The sequence below is a fragment of the Lichenostomus cassidix genome, chromosome 3 (assembly GCF_008360975.1).
Source record: "Lichenostomus cassidix isolate B80296 chromosome 3, HeHo_3.0, whole genome shotgun sequence".
Classification (NCBI taxonomy): Eukaryota; Metazoa; Chordata; class Aves; order Passeriformes; family Meliphagidae; genus Lichenostomus; species Lichenostomus cassidix.
This window is the reverse complement of record NC_139483.1, coordinates 59,609,236-59,628,982: the sequence shown is the minus strand read 5'-3', so window position 1 is coordinate 59,628,982 and position 19,747 is coordinate 59,609,236. Positions and strand designations below refer to the sequence as shown.

Sequence of the window (19,747 nt, the reverse complement as noted above, 5' to 3'; positions counted from 1 at the left end):
AAAATAAATTATCATGCTTTATTTTTTAAGTACTTGTTCAGAGAATCAGAGCAGGAATCCAAATCTTCCGTCTCCAAGGCTAAGCATTTTAAATTAAATTACTTAGAAGAAAATGCAATAGAAATCCAGGAGGACATCAAAGGGTTCAGAAACCTGCCTTCTATAAAGCGTGTCTGCTTATGTTCACTGTTCTGGAGGGGGTTTGTGTTCTGTCTCCTTCTTAAAAGCTTAAGATTTCAAGATTTTCAGATTGGTTGTGCTTAATTGTGTACTGTGTTTGTATGTAGAATAGCCAGCAGAGACATCTATGCTAATGCAAAATAAGAAGGAAAAAAAAGGAAAAAAAAGGACTCCATGTCTTTCATTTAAATCTAGGCTACAGTGTAAGACTTTATCTGTGTCAATGACACTCCTAGACATCTCCAGCAGGTCTCATCACTCCAGAAAAGGCAACCTCTGCTCCTAGGGACCACAGCAGCTCCCTTCACCACTCAAACAGCAGAAAAAAATATTCAGATCACATCTCCCCAGGCTCTTCTGCTGGATGGCTTCCCATGGTATGCCAACCCCTGTAAGCAAGCATCATACTGTGGCTCCCTGCAAGGACCACCGAGCATGGCCCAAGTGATGGTGCAGGCAGGGAGGAGACAAAGACAGGCTATACTGGAAAAGAGCATGGGAGCAGGACAGACAGCCAGGTGGGAGGCTGAGGGAGGCAAACCTTTTTATCAACAAAGACTAGTCTTGTCTTCTTGATGAGGATTAAATAGGACAATTAAATATGACTAAAGATGAGTAAGGTCATGTGCCACACTCATCTGAGGAGATGGCACTTTGGAGCAGGACAGGAATATTTGGGAAGCTGGACATTTTTTCTAGTGACATCAGTGAGACCTCAGAGGTTCTTGTTTGAAAGGAATACCTGGGAGCTAAATTAATTCCTTTCAGACCTATTTAAAATGAAACATGTATTTCTATTGCATCCTTTTGATAATCCAAGGCTTAATTTTTTGATGACATGGGACAATGGACTAGGAAGCCCTGTCCTGCAATAGCTGCCCAGTTGTGTGCCTCAGGGTTTTTATTACGGTCCCAAACTTGGTGGCCTTTGTGGCACTGAGTCATATTTATGTTTGCTATATAATATCAGCAGGTGGCTGTCAGATACAGGAAATGTATTTCACATGAATCTTCATGCACTGGACACTTGCATCATGGAATTGATATTGATATCTATGAAATCATGTCATGTGAGGAATTTAAGAAGCAGAGTCCTCATGAGCACCCAGATATTGGAGTCTGGGGTGTGCCCTAAAAAGAAATAAAAGTTAAGGGAAAGAAAAACATAAAAACTGGGCAATGGAAATGTTTATCATGTTTTCCAGAAAAAAGGTTCTGTTTGAAAAAATGCTTGTTTTCTGTCATCTCTCAGCTCGGTGATGTGGCATCTCTCCATACACCATCATTAGGTCTCATTTCAGTGCTAGCTTTGTTGTGCAAGCATCTGTGAATACCCAGTCATTTCTGTCTATTAATACCTATCCATGCATTTGTTTGTTCCTTACACACCTTTTCCAGGTTTAAAGTACCATAATTATGTTTCAAAAATGACTGTTTTGGCTTAGGAATTGTATGTTGAATATACATTTTAGTTTAATCAAATTTGTTTCTTGTGAGTTATTCAGACTTCTCTAAATGAGACTGATATCTGTTTTTCTTGAAAATCACCCTTATTTCCTCTCTCATTGCAAGTGAAATTGTAGAACCAAAATACTGTGTTGTATACCAACACAGAATATCAATTAGAAACAACAAGAGTGTTATTCTTTCCCATGACAGAAGCAAAATTAAGCAATAAATGTGAGGCTAATTTATACCTCGAGTTTTATTTTACATTTCTTTCCAGTTGGCTTGTACTAAAATTTATTTTCCTGCTTACACACTGAAGAATTGTTTGTTTCTTTGGGAAAGATTTTTGGTTAGCTCTCCTTTTCTTTCTTACAAGAAAGCTTCTCCCCTCCCCCTCCCTTTTATTTTTCAGTCTAAGGAAAATGGCTGCAGCTGGAAGAAGATGGTTCACAGTCTTCTAAAAATTTTCTCTGTAGTCTCTGAGTTTCAAGAGCTGATTTTAATTCCTGAAGTAATTGTTTATTCCCTCCAAATGGCAAAAAAAAGCTGTTTTGGTCCAAGTTTCTAATTGATGCAGTCATTTTGCATACTTCACATCAGTAAATCTGGGCATTAGCATCTAACTACAGATTGACTGCTTTGGATATTTGTGCCTTTCTTTTAATGAATCTTTTCTATTATGCTGATTTTTTTCTTATTAGTTATCCCCACTTATTATCATTTTCATCTAATTAAAATGTCATGCTAAAAATATAAGTGAAGATTCAGTTAATTTGTCTTATAAATGAATGCATAATTAATGACAGATTGAAAAATAAACACAACTCACAATGTGATTCTAGTAATTTTTACTGCAGTTTACTCTTTCCCTGGTGATATACAAACAAACAGCCAGAATATTTCCTTGGCTTCATAAGCAGTCTTAAGGCTGTATTTGAATAACGATTTCTGAGAAAAAATAGACAGATTATATTAAAAATTTACTATAATCTTCCTCCATAAGACAGGTGTCTACAAGTCAGATGCTCTCAGGGGTATATCTCTGTATTTTGGTTTTATCAAATTTTAAATACAATCTGAAAAGTACATCTAGGAGCACACCAGGTACCTATTACACATTTTGTATGTACCTTGCTCCTCAATCCATATTTTTACCGTGCTGGTAGTTAAACTTCTTTTACTATTATGAACAGGAACTGTGGAAATGCTGGATTTACACTTGTCTTTGTAGCCATTTGTCCAGCCAGACTTCCACCCAGCCAGCCTCACGGAAAGACCACTGCTTCATCTGGGAAAGAAAAACCACATCTAGTAAAATTCCACCGGAGATATTAATCTTGTATTTCCTAAAATATTTGTGATTGTATTTGATTTGGAACATTATTCATTACCAAGCTTGGATTTGGTTTGTTTGGTTTTGGTTTTTTTCTTTGTTTGTGGAGTTTTTTGGTGCTACTGTGTATGCCCTATTCAGTAGATTGATTCAGCTAAAAAAAAAAAAATAAAAGAGAGAGAGAGATAAAGTGAATATATTAATATAAGCATTCTTGACCAGCAGGATTGTTAAATTTATAGGATTAATTAATTTATAGTCTGAATTCTCAGAATCTGCAGCCAAAGTTTCTCTTTTTGGTGAGGCAAGATCAGCAGGCAACACAAGAAGGCTTTTGCAGAGGGGAGAATAGGATTAATAGAAAACCCAAGAGTGGTGTTTTCCAAAGAAAGAGAAATGTTAGGTCCACTGGTGTATGAAGGAGCCAGGATAAGTTGATGCAGCACCTCCTGCTAGATCCATTACACTCACAGTATAATTTCCCCTCAGATGCCTGATGCTCCTCCAACGTGTCTTAGTGGTTGAGTCTACTCATGTGACCACAGGGTTTGGCTGATGACCTTTACTTACAGCAACACCAGCAGCAATTTATAATCCCTTTTATAGCCCTGTTAAGAGGGTTTGCTGGAGGGTACTGAAGCCAGAGAGATCCTTCTGCCAAATATTAAAGGCCTGTGACAAAAAGAAATGGAAAGTCTGTTCAAGACAATAGGTGTGGACAATAACAACAGAGATTATCAGGCAACTTAAATATATCCACTGGTCTCAGTTTATTCAGCGAAATATGTGAAGAATACTTTTAACTGCAGTGTAGTCTGTTTCCCCTGAAACAGATCACAGTCAGAGGGCACTCACAATTAATGGTGGAAATGTTCAGGGCATGAAGAAAGGTGCCAGGTGATAGGGAGGCTCATATCAATATCCTGTCTAAGTGAAAACTCATTATTCTTCCTCTTAGGACTGTTGCCCTAAAACGAAATGGGTGAACTCTTCCTTTCAGTGCTATTTTATGTGAGTGAAGGATAGTGGCATCCCCATTGACGTATAGGTTTCTCACCTGAAAAACCCTGAGTCAGTTCTGAATTTAATTCCACTGGGAGTATTGATGCCTCTTCCCTCTGGCTTTCCAGTTCCTTCCTCAGTGTATCCCATCGAGACTAAGGAACTTCATGTTTTGATAGTTTGAGGGCTTAGGGCTGCCAGTCCTTCTTGTGGTCACCTCAACTAATCTAACTGGTGCTTATCAGCTTCCCTGCAGTCATCTTGAAGCAAAATTTGTAGCTCACCTGAAAACTACAGCATTCTCTCTTGAAACTTGACAACAATTACATATCAGACCTGAAATTACCACGTCTCATGATTTGCAATCTTTTTCCAGCACGTGATTGTGCTGCTATGTCTGTAGGAACACATCCTTGATGAGTAACTGGTAGAGTACTTGCTAGCAGAGTGGTGAACAAAACAGTGGTGTTGAAATTGCTAATAGTCTTCATTAATGTTCCACTTGCTTAAAATGCTGGCATCCCTGCAGGGGTGCTGTGACTCAACACCCAACACCAACACCAACACCACACGAGTCCAATTGACATCACATGAATCCTCCCCTCTCCCCCTGCAGGACAGCAAAACCAACTGGACTGGATTCCAAACTGGAAACACCAGCTCAAAGGAAAACTGTTGTCCTTAAATTCTTACAGAAACTTCAGCAACTTGTTTGCACTCACAGATAAGTGCAAAAATGAAGTAAGAGGTATAAAATCAATTACAATACTTTTCAGGAAGAATTTTTTATTATAATAACAAAAAAATATTGTTGACTCTTTAAAGAGTAAATTATTGAAGTCCTTTTATTACCATAATAAGGTAAGAAGCTGAAACTTCTAAAAGTGAAGGAACTCAAAAGTGTCTGAGTAGATGAATTCTTGTTTTGTAATTTACCATTTAGTATATAACACATTTTTTCTATCGAATTGCTCAAAAATGGATAAAAGGCAAGCGCTGTGTCGTTAATTTATCTCAATTCTGTATTATAAGACTTTTGAGACAGTATGTTTTTGCATTTAGATTAGTAATTAAAATTTTCATGCCTGCCCAGATCAGTGTTAGTAAGGTTTGCCTTTCTAGATGGCAGAGCAGGAGGACAGTTTTTTTATGCACAATAAAGTTCCACACAAACATGGAACCAGTGGTTTACTACCAGGTAATCTGAGCTGAGGGTGTAAATATATGGTACCACTACAAAAAAAGTGAAGATGGTTATTCACTTCTCTTTACCTTAGGTACCTTAAGTAAAATCACCCATGTAATAAAAATATCTGGTTTCTCTCATTAGAAGAATTCAAACTCTCTCCTTTGACTAAAGAAAAACAGAAGAAGTTTAGATCCTGAATTTGGACACTTCTTTCAGTGATGGTAAAAAAAAACCCCACCAACCACTCTTACTCACTCCTTCATGCTCCTAAATAAAATTTCTGTCCTAGTGAAATTATGAGCTTTGTGCCTTTTAGTTCAGAGAGCCACAGGATTCCTCCATATATCTTGTGCCTTAGTTAATATCTTTCATCATTCTTCCTTTTCAGGTGAGCCTTACTGTACATTGCCTCAATTAGAGCCTAATAAATAAATATGAAATCAGCACAGTTCTTGGCATTTGTCCTCAGGATTATTTAAGAGAATGTCTTATTTCAAGAAAAAAGTACCTTTGAAAATATTTCTGAAATTATTATTTCAGAATATAAACCAGAAGTTATTTCAGAAAAGTAGTAGAAAAAATAATATTGATTTTGTTTAATCTAATTTTTTTTTCTGTGTCTAAAGGTAAACTTGTAATTTCTACTCCCTCTGCAGCCAGTCAGGAACAATACATCGCTTAGTGTTGTGCTTTAAACGTGTTACATTCTGGATATGCCTGAATCTCTGATTTGGTTATCAAGGGACTCTACATAGCTAGGTTAATGTCGAAATGGCCACAGTTGGGTTAGATAAATCCCATCCATAGAAGTTAATGAAAGAACAACTTTATTGTTTGAAACCTGTTTGAGGCAGCATGATGAGAAGTGTTCTCAGATCTGTGTTAATCTCTGTTGAACACTGTATTTCAAAATCCTTTGGGTTTCCTTCTCAGTAGCAGACCAAAAAATAAGAAGTGATCATTGAAAAATTATGCTATTTACTAGAAAGTCAACTTAATAAATATAGTAAATGGGAAAAATTTGAATTGAATGGATACATTTCTTTTTAATTTACTATCAGAGGTTTGCAGACAGTTTTGACTTGCTCCCACCCACGGTTTGAGGTACTTTAGGCACACAAAGCCCAACCGAAACTCACAAAATTACTTCAAAGAAAAGGAGCATTTGCAAGTTTTCTCACGCAAATAAAAGACTATGGAGATTACAAACCACGTGTTTGTTTGCTGAGCGTTCTTTTGCAACCACTGCTTATCTGAGAAAAAGCAGCTGAAGATGATAAAGTCCTAGAATTCCTAGTAGGAGATCTGAAGGCAGCTGGGCAGTTTCACTTTTGTTGGAGTATAACTTGGACACCAATTCTATCACTGGAGACAGGGCCTTTGTGCTCCCTTTGGAGTCTACAGGATCATGGAGGTTTAGCAGGAGACCTTAGGACTTTATAGTGACCATTCCCATGCAAGACAAAGCAATACTGTAAGTGCAGCTAGCCAGGTGCTATCTAGCTTGAAAACAGGCTGATCTGGCTGCTTCCAACATTCTTAAGGCCTGAAGGCTGCAGGCAGTTGTCCCAAGGCCAAAAGAAAAAGGTGACAATGACAGCACCAACAGTAAGTCAATGCTGCTTTTTTGTCAGTGCCTGGAGCCCTCCACAGAATACCTCAGCCATCACCTAACCCCGTTGAGCTGAGATCTGTGGCATTGCTGCCCCTTCTTGATCCAAAGGAACTGGGCTGGGAAAGGGAAGCTGACAGCTAGTAAGAAACATGGACACAGAAAATTTGATAGCACAACTTGTACAATCAATGTTGTAGCACCTCAACCATGCAGAAGGGTGTGTATATGCCATGGGCAGCACGGATTTGGATATTTTCTGATTAGATTGATTCTTCTTAAACATTTGCTGCTGCTCCCTAGATCTCACAGAGAGGACAGAGCACTGCTCGCAGTTGCTAATCTGGCAACGCCACATCAGGGTCACTACTGGGAAGAGGGAAGGGAGACAAAGACTTCTGCCTCTGAGTCACCCTTTTTGCCCAGCCCTCACCTTTCCCCATAAAAGCCCTGCAGCCACAACCACCTGGTTCACAGACCTTCACCATGTGGTCCTGCTCTGGCATACATACTCTTCTTGTAGTGACTCTTACCCTGAGCCCTGTGACTGCTGCAGCTCGGAGTGCAAACGATGTCACTGGAGAAGATGCCTATCCCCCTCTGTGGGACCTGGCAGCCCAAAACCTCCAGGATTTCCCAGTAAAGGACAGCAAAATTGTCATCAATGCTTGGAACTACCAAGAACGACTGGGAGTGTACAAGAGTTTGCTAAATGCTTCAGCCAAATATTTTGGTGCCTTCGGACCCCAAAACAGTGGCAATATTCTCTGGGGATTACCATTGCAGCATGGGTGGCAATTTCGCACAGGTATGAATTATTTCCTTAAGATACTGGATTAGCAAACTGTTAAACAGACCTGCTTAGAGGCTTCCTTTCCAAGGTTTCTGCCTCACAAGCCCAGTATAGCCTCAGGTGGTGTAAAACTTGACAGAGCTGCCAATTTGAAAAAGAAATGGTGAATGAAGGGAACACCCTTGCCTTGTTGAGAAATAGCTATTAAAATTCCTAATAGGGAGAGGTCAGAATCCAGATTTGTGGTATAGATGGGCAATTTTTCAGCTAACTGAAAATCTTTGACAAGGCATTCCGAGTTGCTTCAGTTTATATAGACAGATTTCAGGGCATGCATTCTACAGCACTGTTCTTGAATTGTTAACTAGCAGGCTTTTATTTTTGTTCATGTTACAATCTTCTATAAGTGATTTGAGTTTAATTTCTAATACAGATATTTGAAAGTTCACATCTCCCTCTAGAGAACTTATCTCCATTTATTCTTCATGATCAGTTTAGAAGTAGCCTCCTTGTTTTCTAAATATGATTTTTACAAAAATGAAAGTTTGTTCTGTTTGTTGGGTTGTTTTTTTGGTGTTTTTTGTTTTGTTTGCTTGTTTGTGGGATTTCTTTGGTTATTTGGCTTTGTTTTGTTTTAAATTATGTCCAGATTCTAAGGGTTTCTCCCCCAAAAGCAGGTTGTGGTATAGGGCAGTCATTCCAGTTTGCTCGTTGTCCCTGCCAGGGAAGCAGACACAAAAACACGTATGAAAGGTCCCTTAAGGCTAAGGCTGCAATATCTTATCGGGGGCTTTTATCAGAGAATGCATTCTCTCACAGGCTGCTTCACACACAGCAGTCTGTGAAGCTTTCAGTTCAAAGCCAGAGCTGACTTGCCTTGCTCCAGCAACCAGAAAAGTGGGGAAGAAAGAAATAAGAGTCAATTATGCTTTCAGGAACTTGTGACTGATGGTAACAAGGTGTAAGCAAATGCATCTGTCTGCCTGTTTTCTTTCTTGGATGTAGTCTGTAGTTACATATGGTGGAAGCTTTGGCTGAAGCTATATGTTTAGAAGAAGACAGAGGTCCTGCAGCTGGTGGGGAAGGAAGGCTGCCAGCATTTAGTCACACCTTACAGAAAATTTACTCCTAAGTCAAAATGAGGAAAATGAGATAGTAAGAAAAATCCAAGCAGGAAACTAGCTGGCAAACAGATAGCAACAGGAAGAATTTGGTTGGAGTTTAGGCAAGCCTTTTCCTCTTTCTCTTCTTTATGTATACAAAAAGAAGAGCAGATGGACAGGATGGCAGGTAAAGCAGGAGAACTGAGCCAACGTGTGGCAGAGGCAAAGATGACTGGATGCAGCAGCTACACTTGAGTGAAGGCCTGCTAGAAAAGATCTAGTTACGGAGTGTGGCCTCATCCACAAAGTGAGGATGTGCCTTGTTGCAGTGACAATTTCTAAGTAGAGTCGAGGAGCATCTGTTGATACAGATTAGCTTGGGTAGGCCTGAAGACTGAAATAACAATTGTGTTAAGCACAGGGAATACGAGGAAGCAGAGACAACAAAAATGTGTGGAGATCTGTAAGCGCAGTTAATGCTTCCAACTCCAAATGAATTATACATATCTTATAATAACTGATACTACCTGGGAACTCTTCATTTTCCAAAAACACCTAGGCTAACAATATTTGGTAAAACTCATGTACAATTCTTTTGCTACATTTTGTCTTCTTTTTCTTCTTAGTCTTTATCCTTCCCATTCAGCCCCTTTGCACACCAGTGACCTATTGCTGCCTATTTTTTGACAGTCTCTGTTGAAATTGAATCCTGAAAAATGGAATATTTCTGTAAATATTAAAAAATATAATCTTCATTTAAAAAAAAGGGTTGAACTGCAATCCTTATCATTGCAAGTTCAAACTCTCAGTGCTTGGCTACTGAAAGATACAGGTTTGACTAGCTAACATGCCCCAAAGCACAGGCTCTGCCCAGTCAGCTAGAGAGGATAATTAGGATAATTTATATGCACATTGTTCATGATCATCTCTTCTTCTTGAGTAAAAAGTATCAGAAAATTTGGTTTGGTAATGAGGTTTAGCTCTAATCTGACAGAAATGACACTGTCATTATTCAGCTGACTCGTCAGACAGCAAGTGCTCTGCAGGGCAGAGTTTGAGAGCTTCTGGAATAGCTCAGGTCATTGGACAAAGCCATGGTAATTGCATGCCATGCACATAAAGCAAACTTCCTGACACACTGCATGACAACACTTAATCTACATGTATGGTATTCTTTTAGGACCTAGGCTGTTCCTGCATGCCACGTGCTTAAAGTAAAATAATCTGTCACGGATAATTGTGAAATGTCTTGTGTGTTTTCTATCACACAGATACTTGCAAACCTTGCTAATTAGTTGCAACAATGTTTACATGCTTAGCTTCACAGTAAGGCCATGTTTGTCTGCATGATTAAACTGGAAGTGATTCTGTATCACACAACCCAATTAGATGAGACAATTAGCAGCACATTAAATTTGTGCTATTCTGCTCATTAAGCAGCTCTCCTGAACTAGCAGCCCTACATCTATTAGAAATGATGCCTCAGCTATGCATGTGTTTATGTCTGTTCGTGAATGTATATTTATATCTCTGTAAAAATGCTGTGATGTCCTGGTTTCAAACAGTTCCACAAATTCACAGAATACATTTACAGTCAGGGATAACTTAAACTGTAAAACATGATCAAATTACTATGCACTGAGAAACTCAACTACTCTAGGAACAGTAGTTTATTAAGCAAAGCAACAGTAATTGTTTTGCTTCTCTGACCAAAATTTTGCATGCTTTACTGCTACATATTTTTTTCATCTCAGTTGGAGCTCTTGTGTGAAAAGTTTGAGAAGTATTTGTTGTATTATTTAATTTGATCCATTCAGGCAGGTTAGCAGATCCTTCTGGTGTGACTTCCTGTGGATATGAAAATGGAGAACCCCTGTGCCAATCTGTAAGAAGCTGGTGGTCCTGTAAGTATATGCTATTACACTGTTCTTCTCCAAAATAAATTAGTGTTCTAGAAGGCCATTTCAAAATATTTCTTTACCTTAGACTTCTATATTACAATATAATTTCAGTGCTATGTAATTCTCCATCACAAACTTGCAGCAAGACATCTATGTAAGTAAATGAAAGTTAATTGATTTTGAATAGTTATTTGAAGAAGGAGAAAAAAATGCAAGTTTGCAGACTTAAAAATGTTTACACTGCAAATATTTATGTAAAAATATGTGGGAAACATCATGACAGGTATCTATACTTGTAGGTGTTTGTAGACACTTGCAGTTTGCAATTAGTCCAGAGCAAATGTATTCAGTTTAGATTCTCACATTTTAAACTAAAACTTGTTGAGAGAATGTCAAGCTGGGATCTTTGTGGTTCTTGTACCACCTTTGGCTCTGTTTCCCAAAGCATATTTTCCCTCCATCACTTGCTCCCTCAGCTTCCTTGCTGTCCTGTTGTTAGTTCCCCTTTCCCCCAGACCTGTCAGCAGGTTTCAGCGAGCAGCTCTGTCCCTTCCCTGCCATAGGAACTTTGTTCCTGCAGTGGCCATTTGGATGAAGCTTCTGGCTGTGATTCAGCAATCAAATGTATATATCTTCAAGTGAACAAAGGTGTAATCACAGACAAAATTTAAATTATAAATCTGCAGTAAATGCAAAGCTGACTGTGGTACTCTCTTCAACTCTGGTTTTCCATCTCTGTGTTTGGATAGCATTGGGTGATCTGTGGGAAGGTGTCCCATGCAGTGACAAGAAATGAGGGTCACTGCACAGCCCTGTGCAAGCTGGGGACCTTCCTGGAATAAAAACCACCACTTTTGTTTTCTCAGTGTTTGCATTGCTGCTCTTCACTTACTTCTAATATTTCATGTTTGCTTGATATCAATTTTGTTGCCTCCAGGAAATGTATAAACTCAGCTTTGATTTGCCCTATTATGGCAAGAACATGCAGAAAGTCTTTGAGGCTACATGGAAACATCTCTTAGCGTCCTGAGGATATGAATGCTTTCAGCTGGCACTCAGAGCAGCCCTTTCTGGCACAAGTACTCACAGGAAACCAGGAATGAGGTTAAACTACAAACTCACGTTTAATACACCCCAGGTGTAAGGGACATTCCCTGCTTATGAACATCAGTCTTTTTTGTCTAGAATAATATTCAGGGTAGTCCTCTCCTGGAATGTTTTCTGCCCTCTAAGCAAGTGCAAGTGCAAATATATAACATAGGCAAGCACATATAAGTCTCACGTAACTAATATGAAGTCTCATATAACACTTTGGGATGTGAGATCAAGGTTTCAACACTTATGAAAACAGTGAACAAGAAGCAAGACCCAGTTTAGCAATGAGTCCCAGTGAGACACCGTCTTCTCATCACTTGAGAGTTTTCCTTTGCCCTTCTGCTGGCCATATATTTCCTCCTGAATTCTCAGCCATGTCCACATACAGAGAGTGTGTCATGTGAGAGAAGGAGCTTTCTTGAATCCTTTTTAGTTGTTCAACCAGCACACCCAGGGAAGTGGAAATGCTTGTGCCCGACAACTTGGTGTGGACATCTCTGCACAGCCCATGCTACTGGAGGGTGATTTGACCAACCTCTTCAGGATAACACACCAGCAGTGTTCCCACTCTGAGCTGGTAAACATTACCAGTTTTGTCAAGTATGTTATCCATGCCAGGTGCTCCTAGTGCCCTTGAAGGGCTCATACTTAACAGTTTAGGGAACAGCACACTTTATTAACAAACGTGCTGACAGTCGAAGACTGTGACAAGTTAAGCTTCAGAGACTGCTGTTGATAGTAACTGATTGCAAAAACAAATTTAAAGCAGTGCACTGACCACTTCTAATCACCAATTAAACCTAGCTAGAGATAATAATTTGGTTTGCACAGAATGAGGTTCTTACCCAATAGGCTGGATCTGACTGTGCCAACTTATGGATCAGACCAAAGAAAGCCATCATCATAAAATAAATCTAAAGAGATTAATTGAGGTAATTTCCAAGCCATTTTCAGTGAGTGAAATATTGTTTAGAATCAAAATTATTATTTTCCAGTTAAATATTGCCTTTTTCTTTCTCATAGGTTTCAGATACATCAAAGAGAAGTTTTTAATGAAAACAATACTCGTGGAATACCCCTTAGTCTTTCTATTCTTAGTTTGCAATTAATATCTGAGCGACGACAAAGATCTAAGTTTTTTCCATGTTTTTTTCCTTTCCTGCAAAGTAAAGCACACTGTAAGCTCATGGAAGGTTCTTAAAGGACGAAACATAAATGAACACTACAAATCCTATCTGAATCAATACAAGTGTCATCATTATCACATTTCATGTTCCACTGCTGAACACAATTGTACCAGTGGCAATTTGAAACTGTTTCATTTGGTGTGGTAGAGAGTTCATTTTCTTATGTGGGAATTTTTCATTCACTTGTGATTAACAACTCCTGCCTTTTAATTATTGTTACAGGTATGAATTACTACCTGGCTATCATACCCTTTCTGGGGGCAGTGGAGGCTGGCCTCTTTGGGCAGCTGCCCTATGAAATAGAAATATTGCCACCAGAGGAGCACAAAGGTGATTTCTGTTACAGTGTTAAAGACTGCTGGTCTCGCATGCCCAAGCTCATGGATGACTGGAAAGCCTATTTTGAAGTAAATAATTTTTAAAAAAATATTTTTAGGAATTATACCAATAATAGCTTTAACAACTATTATTACTGTCATTTTTAAGGTTCAGAGCTTAGTTTGTTTTCAATAACAGCTTCATATAAAAGCAGCAAACAGGAAAAATGAAAAGCATAACATAAAGTGAGTCTGAGACAAGTAGGACAGGATTTTTACAAGTTATGAAATTTTTTGTTCTTCCTTTGACATAGTTCTCTATTTTGGCCTCTGTCTCAAGACATTGCTTTGTTAACAATTTTATTTTTATTCTTCCAATGCTGCTTATGTTAGCAATGCAAAATATGCCTGTGAGATGGAACACTGCCCTTAAGAAGTGGCCTTGGGTTGGTTTGATAGGGTTCATTTATTCCTTTAAACATCCAAAAACTTGAAAATGTTGAAATATCATTCAGAAGGACACCTATTTACGCAGGTAGATATTCTCTTTCCTCCTCACTCAGCTGTTTTCTAATCCCAAAGATGACAATATTTTTTACTTCATAGATTTAATAAATATTTTTTGAGATAGACTACTGCAGTCAACATTTTTTATTGGTATTCAAATAATTGATGATGATCAGAAAGCTTAAACTCTAAGTCCCTCTTGCAAGCGAACATAGAGGGTTTACAAGCAGGACTGGATTTGTCTTCATAAGATCATTTTTCCTATGCATCATGTTTCAGAATAAAAATCTATTCCTCAAATAACCATAATGATAATAATTAAGGATAATTTTCTTTGTTTTCTGAAAATCTTCAGTATGTTGTGGCCAAAAGAGTACAGACAAGCTTTTAAGGAATTCAGTATTTCAGTGTATAATGTTCCATGGCAATCAGATACAAAAGTCCATTGAATTATTGTACAAAACACTGAAAATTATGTGGATAAAACCCTTGCTATGTTGAAGTCAGAGAAAAGCAATTACTGTTAACTATTTAGAAGCAATTTCCTTTAGCTAACAAATGTATTATTTTGTGAGGTATGTGCTTAAATAAAAAAAATATTATTTGGGTTTAAACCTCCCCTCTGATTCTCTGCCTTTTTTGCTCCCTGTTGCTGCAGTATCTGTTATCTACAGAGCACAGAGCTGTGAGCTCTGCAACCTTCTCTTCCTTCTACCTGGATGATGCCCTTGGTCTCATGTGGAAGGCACACACCACCTCCATTGCTTATGGACTCCCCAAATTCCGGGACAGGTAAGGGGATGAGAGAGGTGGCCAAGGAGGATTTTCCCATCTCCACACCTCTTTGGAAGGATGGTACCCTGACAAAGTCTGCATGAGCTTTAATGCTTTTGGCATCTACTCTTTAGCCTCTGTCCTTCTGCTCTCTTGGAGTGTGGGGCGATCAGTGAGAGATGGCTGTCCAGATTGTGATGGGCAAGCAGGCTCTGGGCTTGAAATGAGGTGCTGGTTCCCCTCTGGGAGGCAGGGCCTGATTCGGGAGCTTTGTTTAACGTGCCAGAAGCAGTGCTGCCAAGAGAAATTAGGTGTAAAGTACTGAAGGAGGTTTTATGTCACTGTGGCACTGAGACCACTTGGGATTTTATGCTGAACAAAAACACTTGGGATAAATGATCAACTAGTGTGTTCTACAGGAGAGTTCAATTATCTGCCACATTTTTTTTTATTTTTTTCTCTTTCAGGTTAAAATATCTCTCTGATCCAGAAGCAAATTTTGGTGTAGACTGGGCTAATGCTGTAGATTTCATTGCTGCCACACACTTCTGTACAGATTTACCGACCACAAACAACTTCCAGGCTTTCCTGCCCCAGAGGATGCTTGTTGAAGGGGATGTCCTCCCATCCATTAGTGACTTCAGTCCACAGCAAAATAGGGTCCTGGTATCACTGAGAGCTATTCATAAAGCAAATAAATCAACAGGTATGAGCCTGACCTACAAATGTCTGTAGTCCATAGATATTAAATATCTTGTTCTCCCTACATAACCTTTTCCATGTGAATACAGTGAATTTTTGCTATAAAGTAGTGTAAATATGTCTTAGAGACTAAAGGGGAAACAGTTAAAAATACAACTATAAACAAACAACACACCAGACAGCAAATGCTGGTGGGATAACACTGACAATATGAGGGATTTCAGTAAGAAAAAAGCATTTTTGAACAGGTATTCTTACCCTTTTTTCCTCAGTTTTCACGGGAACTTTAAAAGCACAGACATTTGTTTGTGTTTCACCAGCTGAATCTGAAATCATTAAAGCTGTAAAAGACATTATTAGACCAGTTGAACACACACAAAAAAAGAAAAAAAAAAAGAAAAAAAAGAAAAAAAAGAAAAATAAGGGCAAATTTTCATGAGAAACAGTTTTTGTGTCCACAAGTGTTCTGGTTTCAGCTTTTTGTTTTGTCCCAGTCTTTGATTTAACAGAGATCTGTCCCTGCAAAACCGTATCCCTTGACAATGCTGGAACCATCAAATTCACCAAAATAAGTCGTGCATCACCATCCAGCGGTGTGAGATAGAATTACACTCTCCTGAGGATTCAGTTCTTTCATAGATACTGCTGGGTTGGCTATTTTTGTTTGATCTTTATGAAGCAAAGTTATTTTGAGTCTTTAAATAAGAATAGAACGTAAAAATACACTGAAAAACTAGCATGCTTAGCTATGGCATTTGTGATCCTCTTCTTCTATCTATACCTTTCACTGAAAATTCTCTCATCAGATGTATTTAAAGCTGAAAAATATGTGAAATGAAGCTATTCAGTGCTACAAAAGAGAATCCTCCCGTCACAGAGTGCTTCCCTCACACTTTTCACATAGCATTATTCTCTGGAATCTGAATAAGGGTCTTAACAACTCTATTTCCTGCCTGGCAGTCTATGGCACAATTCAGGGTTTCTTGACATACCTCCAGGAAGGGAGAGGGGCACAGCAAGGAAAAGCATGACCAGCAGGACAGCAAGGAAGGTAGATGGAAGCAAAGAGAGAGATTAAGTTTCATGCAGGTGCAGCCATAATGAATTCCATAGCTGAAATCCTTTGCTTTGCAGGGAATAGATTTCCCTGACTTTACTCTAAGGGATGAGCTTTGAATTCAGCTGAGAATTAAATGCCAGCTAATTCAGGCTGGTATGTGACTCACAGATCAGAAAAAGGAGATTTATTATTTAAAATAGATTTGACACATCTGGATCCACACTCTCAGCAGGGACCTGAAAGACCATACCTTAATTCTACAGAACACAATTAACAAAATGTACTGTTTTTGTAGAGTTGGCTTCCTCAAACTTGTAAATGCATCCTGTGAGACACAGGGTTCTCTACTAGTACTGCAAACTTCAACAGCAGTCAGAGGGTCTTACTACCTCCTAGGATGGAACCTTTTCCAACCCAGAGTGAGACTGGATGTCTTGATTCACAGTTTGATTACTCTTTATTTTTGTTTAGTTGCCCCTGCTAGTCCAGCAGGAACTGTATTGAGAGTGCTGAGCTGCTTCTAAAGCTTCTCTAGGCATGGACTGTCAGATCAACTTTTTATGCTCTGCTCCCAATATCCAACGGCAGAACAGGAGGAGAATAAACTTCCCTTGGTTTTCAACTAGACTTTTTTACCCTCAGATTTCCTCTCTGTCCACTATAAAGATGAGCATTGAGTGGAGTGAGGAGCAAGCAATGACCATCCCGCAAACTGGTGCTAATGCTAGGCTGAGTTGCCAGCCACACTTCCTACAGAGCCACTGCCTATTGCCTGGACAAAAGTGATTATTTGCTTCTTTAGCTTGAGTTCTTAGCTGGCAGAAAGTGAAAATTGTTTGTTTTAGAGTGAAAACAAAGACAGGCACGGTTGTAACTCCCAGGCTGCTTCTCCATAAACCATGAAGCTATGAGTGAGTGCAGACCAAGACCTTCCCACAAGTCTTCAATCACTTCGACCTGCAGCACTGGTGACAAGGGAACAAGCCCTGTTGTCTGTCAATACAAAGGATCCCGAGCTGAATGAATGGTCTGTGTCTCCCTACACATTTGTAGGCAATTATCACCCCATCGGCAAGCTCTGGCTTTGTCTACATTTCAGTGTCCCCAGGAGAGGGGCGAGTGCTCCTTGCCAGACGTGCACTTCATCCCTGCTATGCCGCGAGCTGCATGTGCTCCATGCTAATTTGACAATGTCATGTTGTGTTTGTTTCCAAGGAGGATTGCTGCTGAAGCTCTGGCAAAAGGCTATGTCTACCGAAGCAGGAAGAAAAATGGGCCGAAAATTGATTGAAAGCTTGACTTCGAGCCAGAAGCTTGACCTAGTAGGAATTTGGAATTATTTGGAAGGAAATGATTTGAAAGTTCCCGGTTTCTTGTGAAAGAGCAGTTCCACTATGGATTGATTTAATCTTTTAGTAGACATGTGTCTGATAACCTGGCCTTGGTAATTTCTTACAGCAGGATTTCCTGAGTAGCCATGTGTTCATCTCTTTCATATGGAATCAATATTTTTATTCTTAATTTTCCTAATTATCTCATTTGTTTAACTCAATTCCTTATAAATTAACAGCCTCACAGAAAATTCTTACTTTACTACTTTTTTTTAACTCTATAAATAATGTGTCATTATTGGATACAAAATTAAACACAGGCAAACTATATTCTGTTTCAGACTGGTTCTTTTTTTTCCCCTTTAGGCAGGGATTCCACTAGATATGTAATTACTCCGGTCCTTGATGGTCTAACAGATGATCATCAGAAACTTTTCTTTGAAGATCTGATCCGAAAGCAGTGCCTCGTCTATTTCCCATCAAAGCTGTTATTTTGCAGAGCAGCTGCAATCAGATTGGAAGCTTTCAGGCTTTTCAGATTAAATACTTGAGTATAGATAGGTTCCCTTGCTGTGCTGCTTTGCAACAAGTAAATGCCTCATGTGGCAGTGCAGAGCCATTGCAGAACTGTCCTGAAGCAAATTAACTTTGTACCAGCTTTTACATGAAAACAAGAGATTTCAGGTATTTGATTCATTTCACTTCCTGGAAGAAAACTTTGATCTATGTATCGATTTATGTGATTACATATCCTGTATAACCACGGGTTGCTTTTCCATTCCCCCGTGTCTAACCCTCTTGTTGCAGTGATATGTTAGATTTGATTACTGAGGAAGAGATATATTTGCAATGTTTGTGCTCCCAGTGTCTGGCACCCTCAGACCCAAGTGCTGATCTTCGGGGTGATAACACATATTTGGAATCAATTTATCTCAGCAACAGAGGCTGCAGGGAGGTGGGTCAGGGGTTCTGCATGTGGAAAGGACTTGAAATTTCTTGGGAAATCTGCTGGCTTGGATCCTCCATCCTTATGAAAACTCCCCCTAGAGAGCAGGCATAGCTGGATTTCTTTTTCCATGGGGGAGTGCAGGGCCACTGCCTGTTGTATCCTTTTAGATTATAACCTGCACTATGGACTAGTTACAGATAATACAAGTCTTATATTTGTAAGTCAAAATAAGGGAAAACAGCTTTCTTCTGACACCATTTTATGTCTGCCTCATAGTTTTGGTTGCACCTATCATCTCAGCTGATAACTCAGTCCCACACTCCACACTCAGAAGGAGGAAGGCATGTGCCACTTCTCTTCTGCTGGAGCACAGTTTCATTCTGTTGCACTCACCATATTTCATTTGTAGCCATTATAGTGATGGACTTTCTGATGCATAAAGAACAATCCAAGATTTTCCATGGATATTAAGGGTGACATTTTAACTTTTTCTCCAGCACCACAGTGGCTGAAAGAAACCCTTGCAGACTTGGTAGCAGGTGGAAATGCCCTTCCAGCAGGGGCCCTCTGAGGTTGTCTTTAGGAGCCCACCCTTCCAGCAGGTTGAGCCTGGGGTGGGAGAGCAGCCCCCAGGGCTGTGGCTGCTGCAGAGCGTTCTGTCCCCATTGGCACAGAACTCCTCATCAGCCTGCAGAGTTCTGCAACACCCAGCAGTGCTTTCCATAGGAAACTGCCAGGCCCTGTGTGCCTCCCAGGCACAAGCCCTTGCTGTCTTTTTGTACAGCCAGGCCAGCTCCAGGCAGCAGGAGAAACATCAGCTCCTTGGGAGGCTCCACACCTTCTGAATTACTAGCTATATGCCAAGGAAATGAATAAAAGGTGTCTGTGCCCATAATAATGGGGTTGGTACTAGATGACCTTTAAGGTCTCTTCCAACCCAAACCATTCTGTAATTATATGAAAAGAAAATTATTTCTTTCCATTCCACTTTCCCAGTTTGATTGGTCCTTTTCCTTCAAACTTGAATGATATTTGCACTGTAAATTAAGAAATAATTATCATCACATTGAGCAGTTAAACACCATTCTGTCCTTTAATGTCCCAGGACAAAGGTGTTAATTATTCATTGTCATTTAATGGATAAACTCTTAATGTACCATCATTAGCTAACAATTTTCAAAGGAAATACATTAATGAGGTATAAGAAAATGTGGGAGTTTTTACCTTAATTACGTGGTTCATAGATCAGAGTAATTAGATTCC

General features: G+C 39.3%; 1 protein-coding gene across 1 annotated transcript; it reads left to right on the top strand.

Annotated features, from left to right (window-relative positions):
- Positions 1 to 7,190: 7,190 nt before the first annotated feature.
- C3H6orf58 (chromosome 3 C6orf58 homolog) lies at positions 7,191 to 17,863 on the top strand. The gene is made up of 6 exons (XM_085056001.1): positions 7,191 to 7,573; positions 10,479 to 10,565; positions 13,067 to 13,251; positions 14,327 to 14,460; positions 14,910 to 15,148; positions 17,420 to 17,863. The coding sequence occupies exons 1-6, from the start codon at positions 7,252 to 7,254 to the stop codon at positions 17,581 to 17,583; spliced, it is 1,131 nt and encodes a 376-aa protein (XP_084912127.1). The 5' UTR covers positions 7,191 to 7,251; the 3' UTR covers positions 17,584 to 17,863.
- Positions 17,864 to 19,747: the final 1,884 nt, after the last annotated feature.

Coding starts and splice junctions, on each gene's coding strand:
- C3H6orf58 (XM_085056001.1), top strand. CDS start 7,252: ATGTGGTCCTGCTCTGGCATACATACTCTTCTTGTAGTGACTCTTACC. Junction 7,574..10,478: donor TGGGTGGCAATTTCGCACAG/GTATGAATTATT, acceptor TGATCCATTCAG/GCAGGTTAGCAGATCCTTCT. Junction 13,252..14,326: donor ACTGGAAAGCCTATTTTGAA/GTAAATAATTTT, acceptor CTGTTGCTGCAG/TATCTGTTATCTACAGAGCA.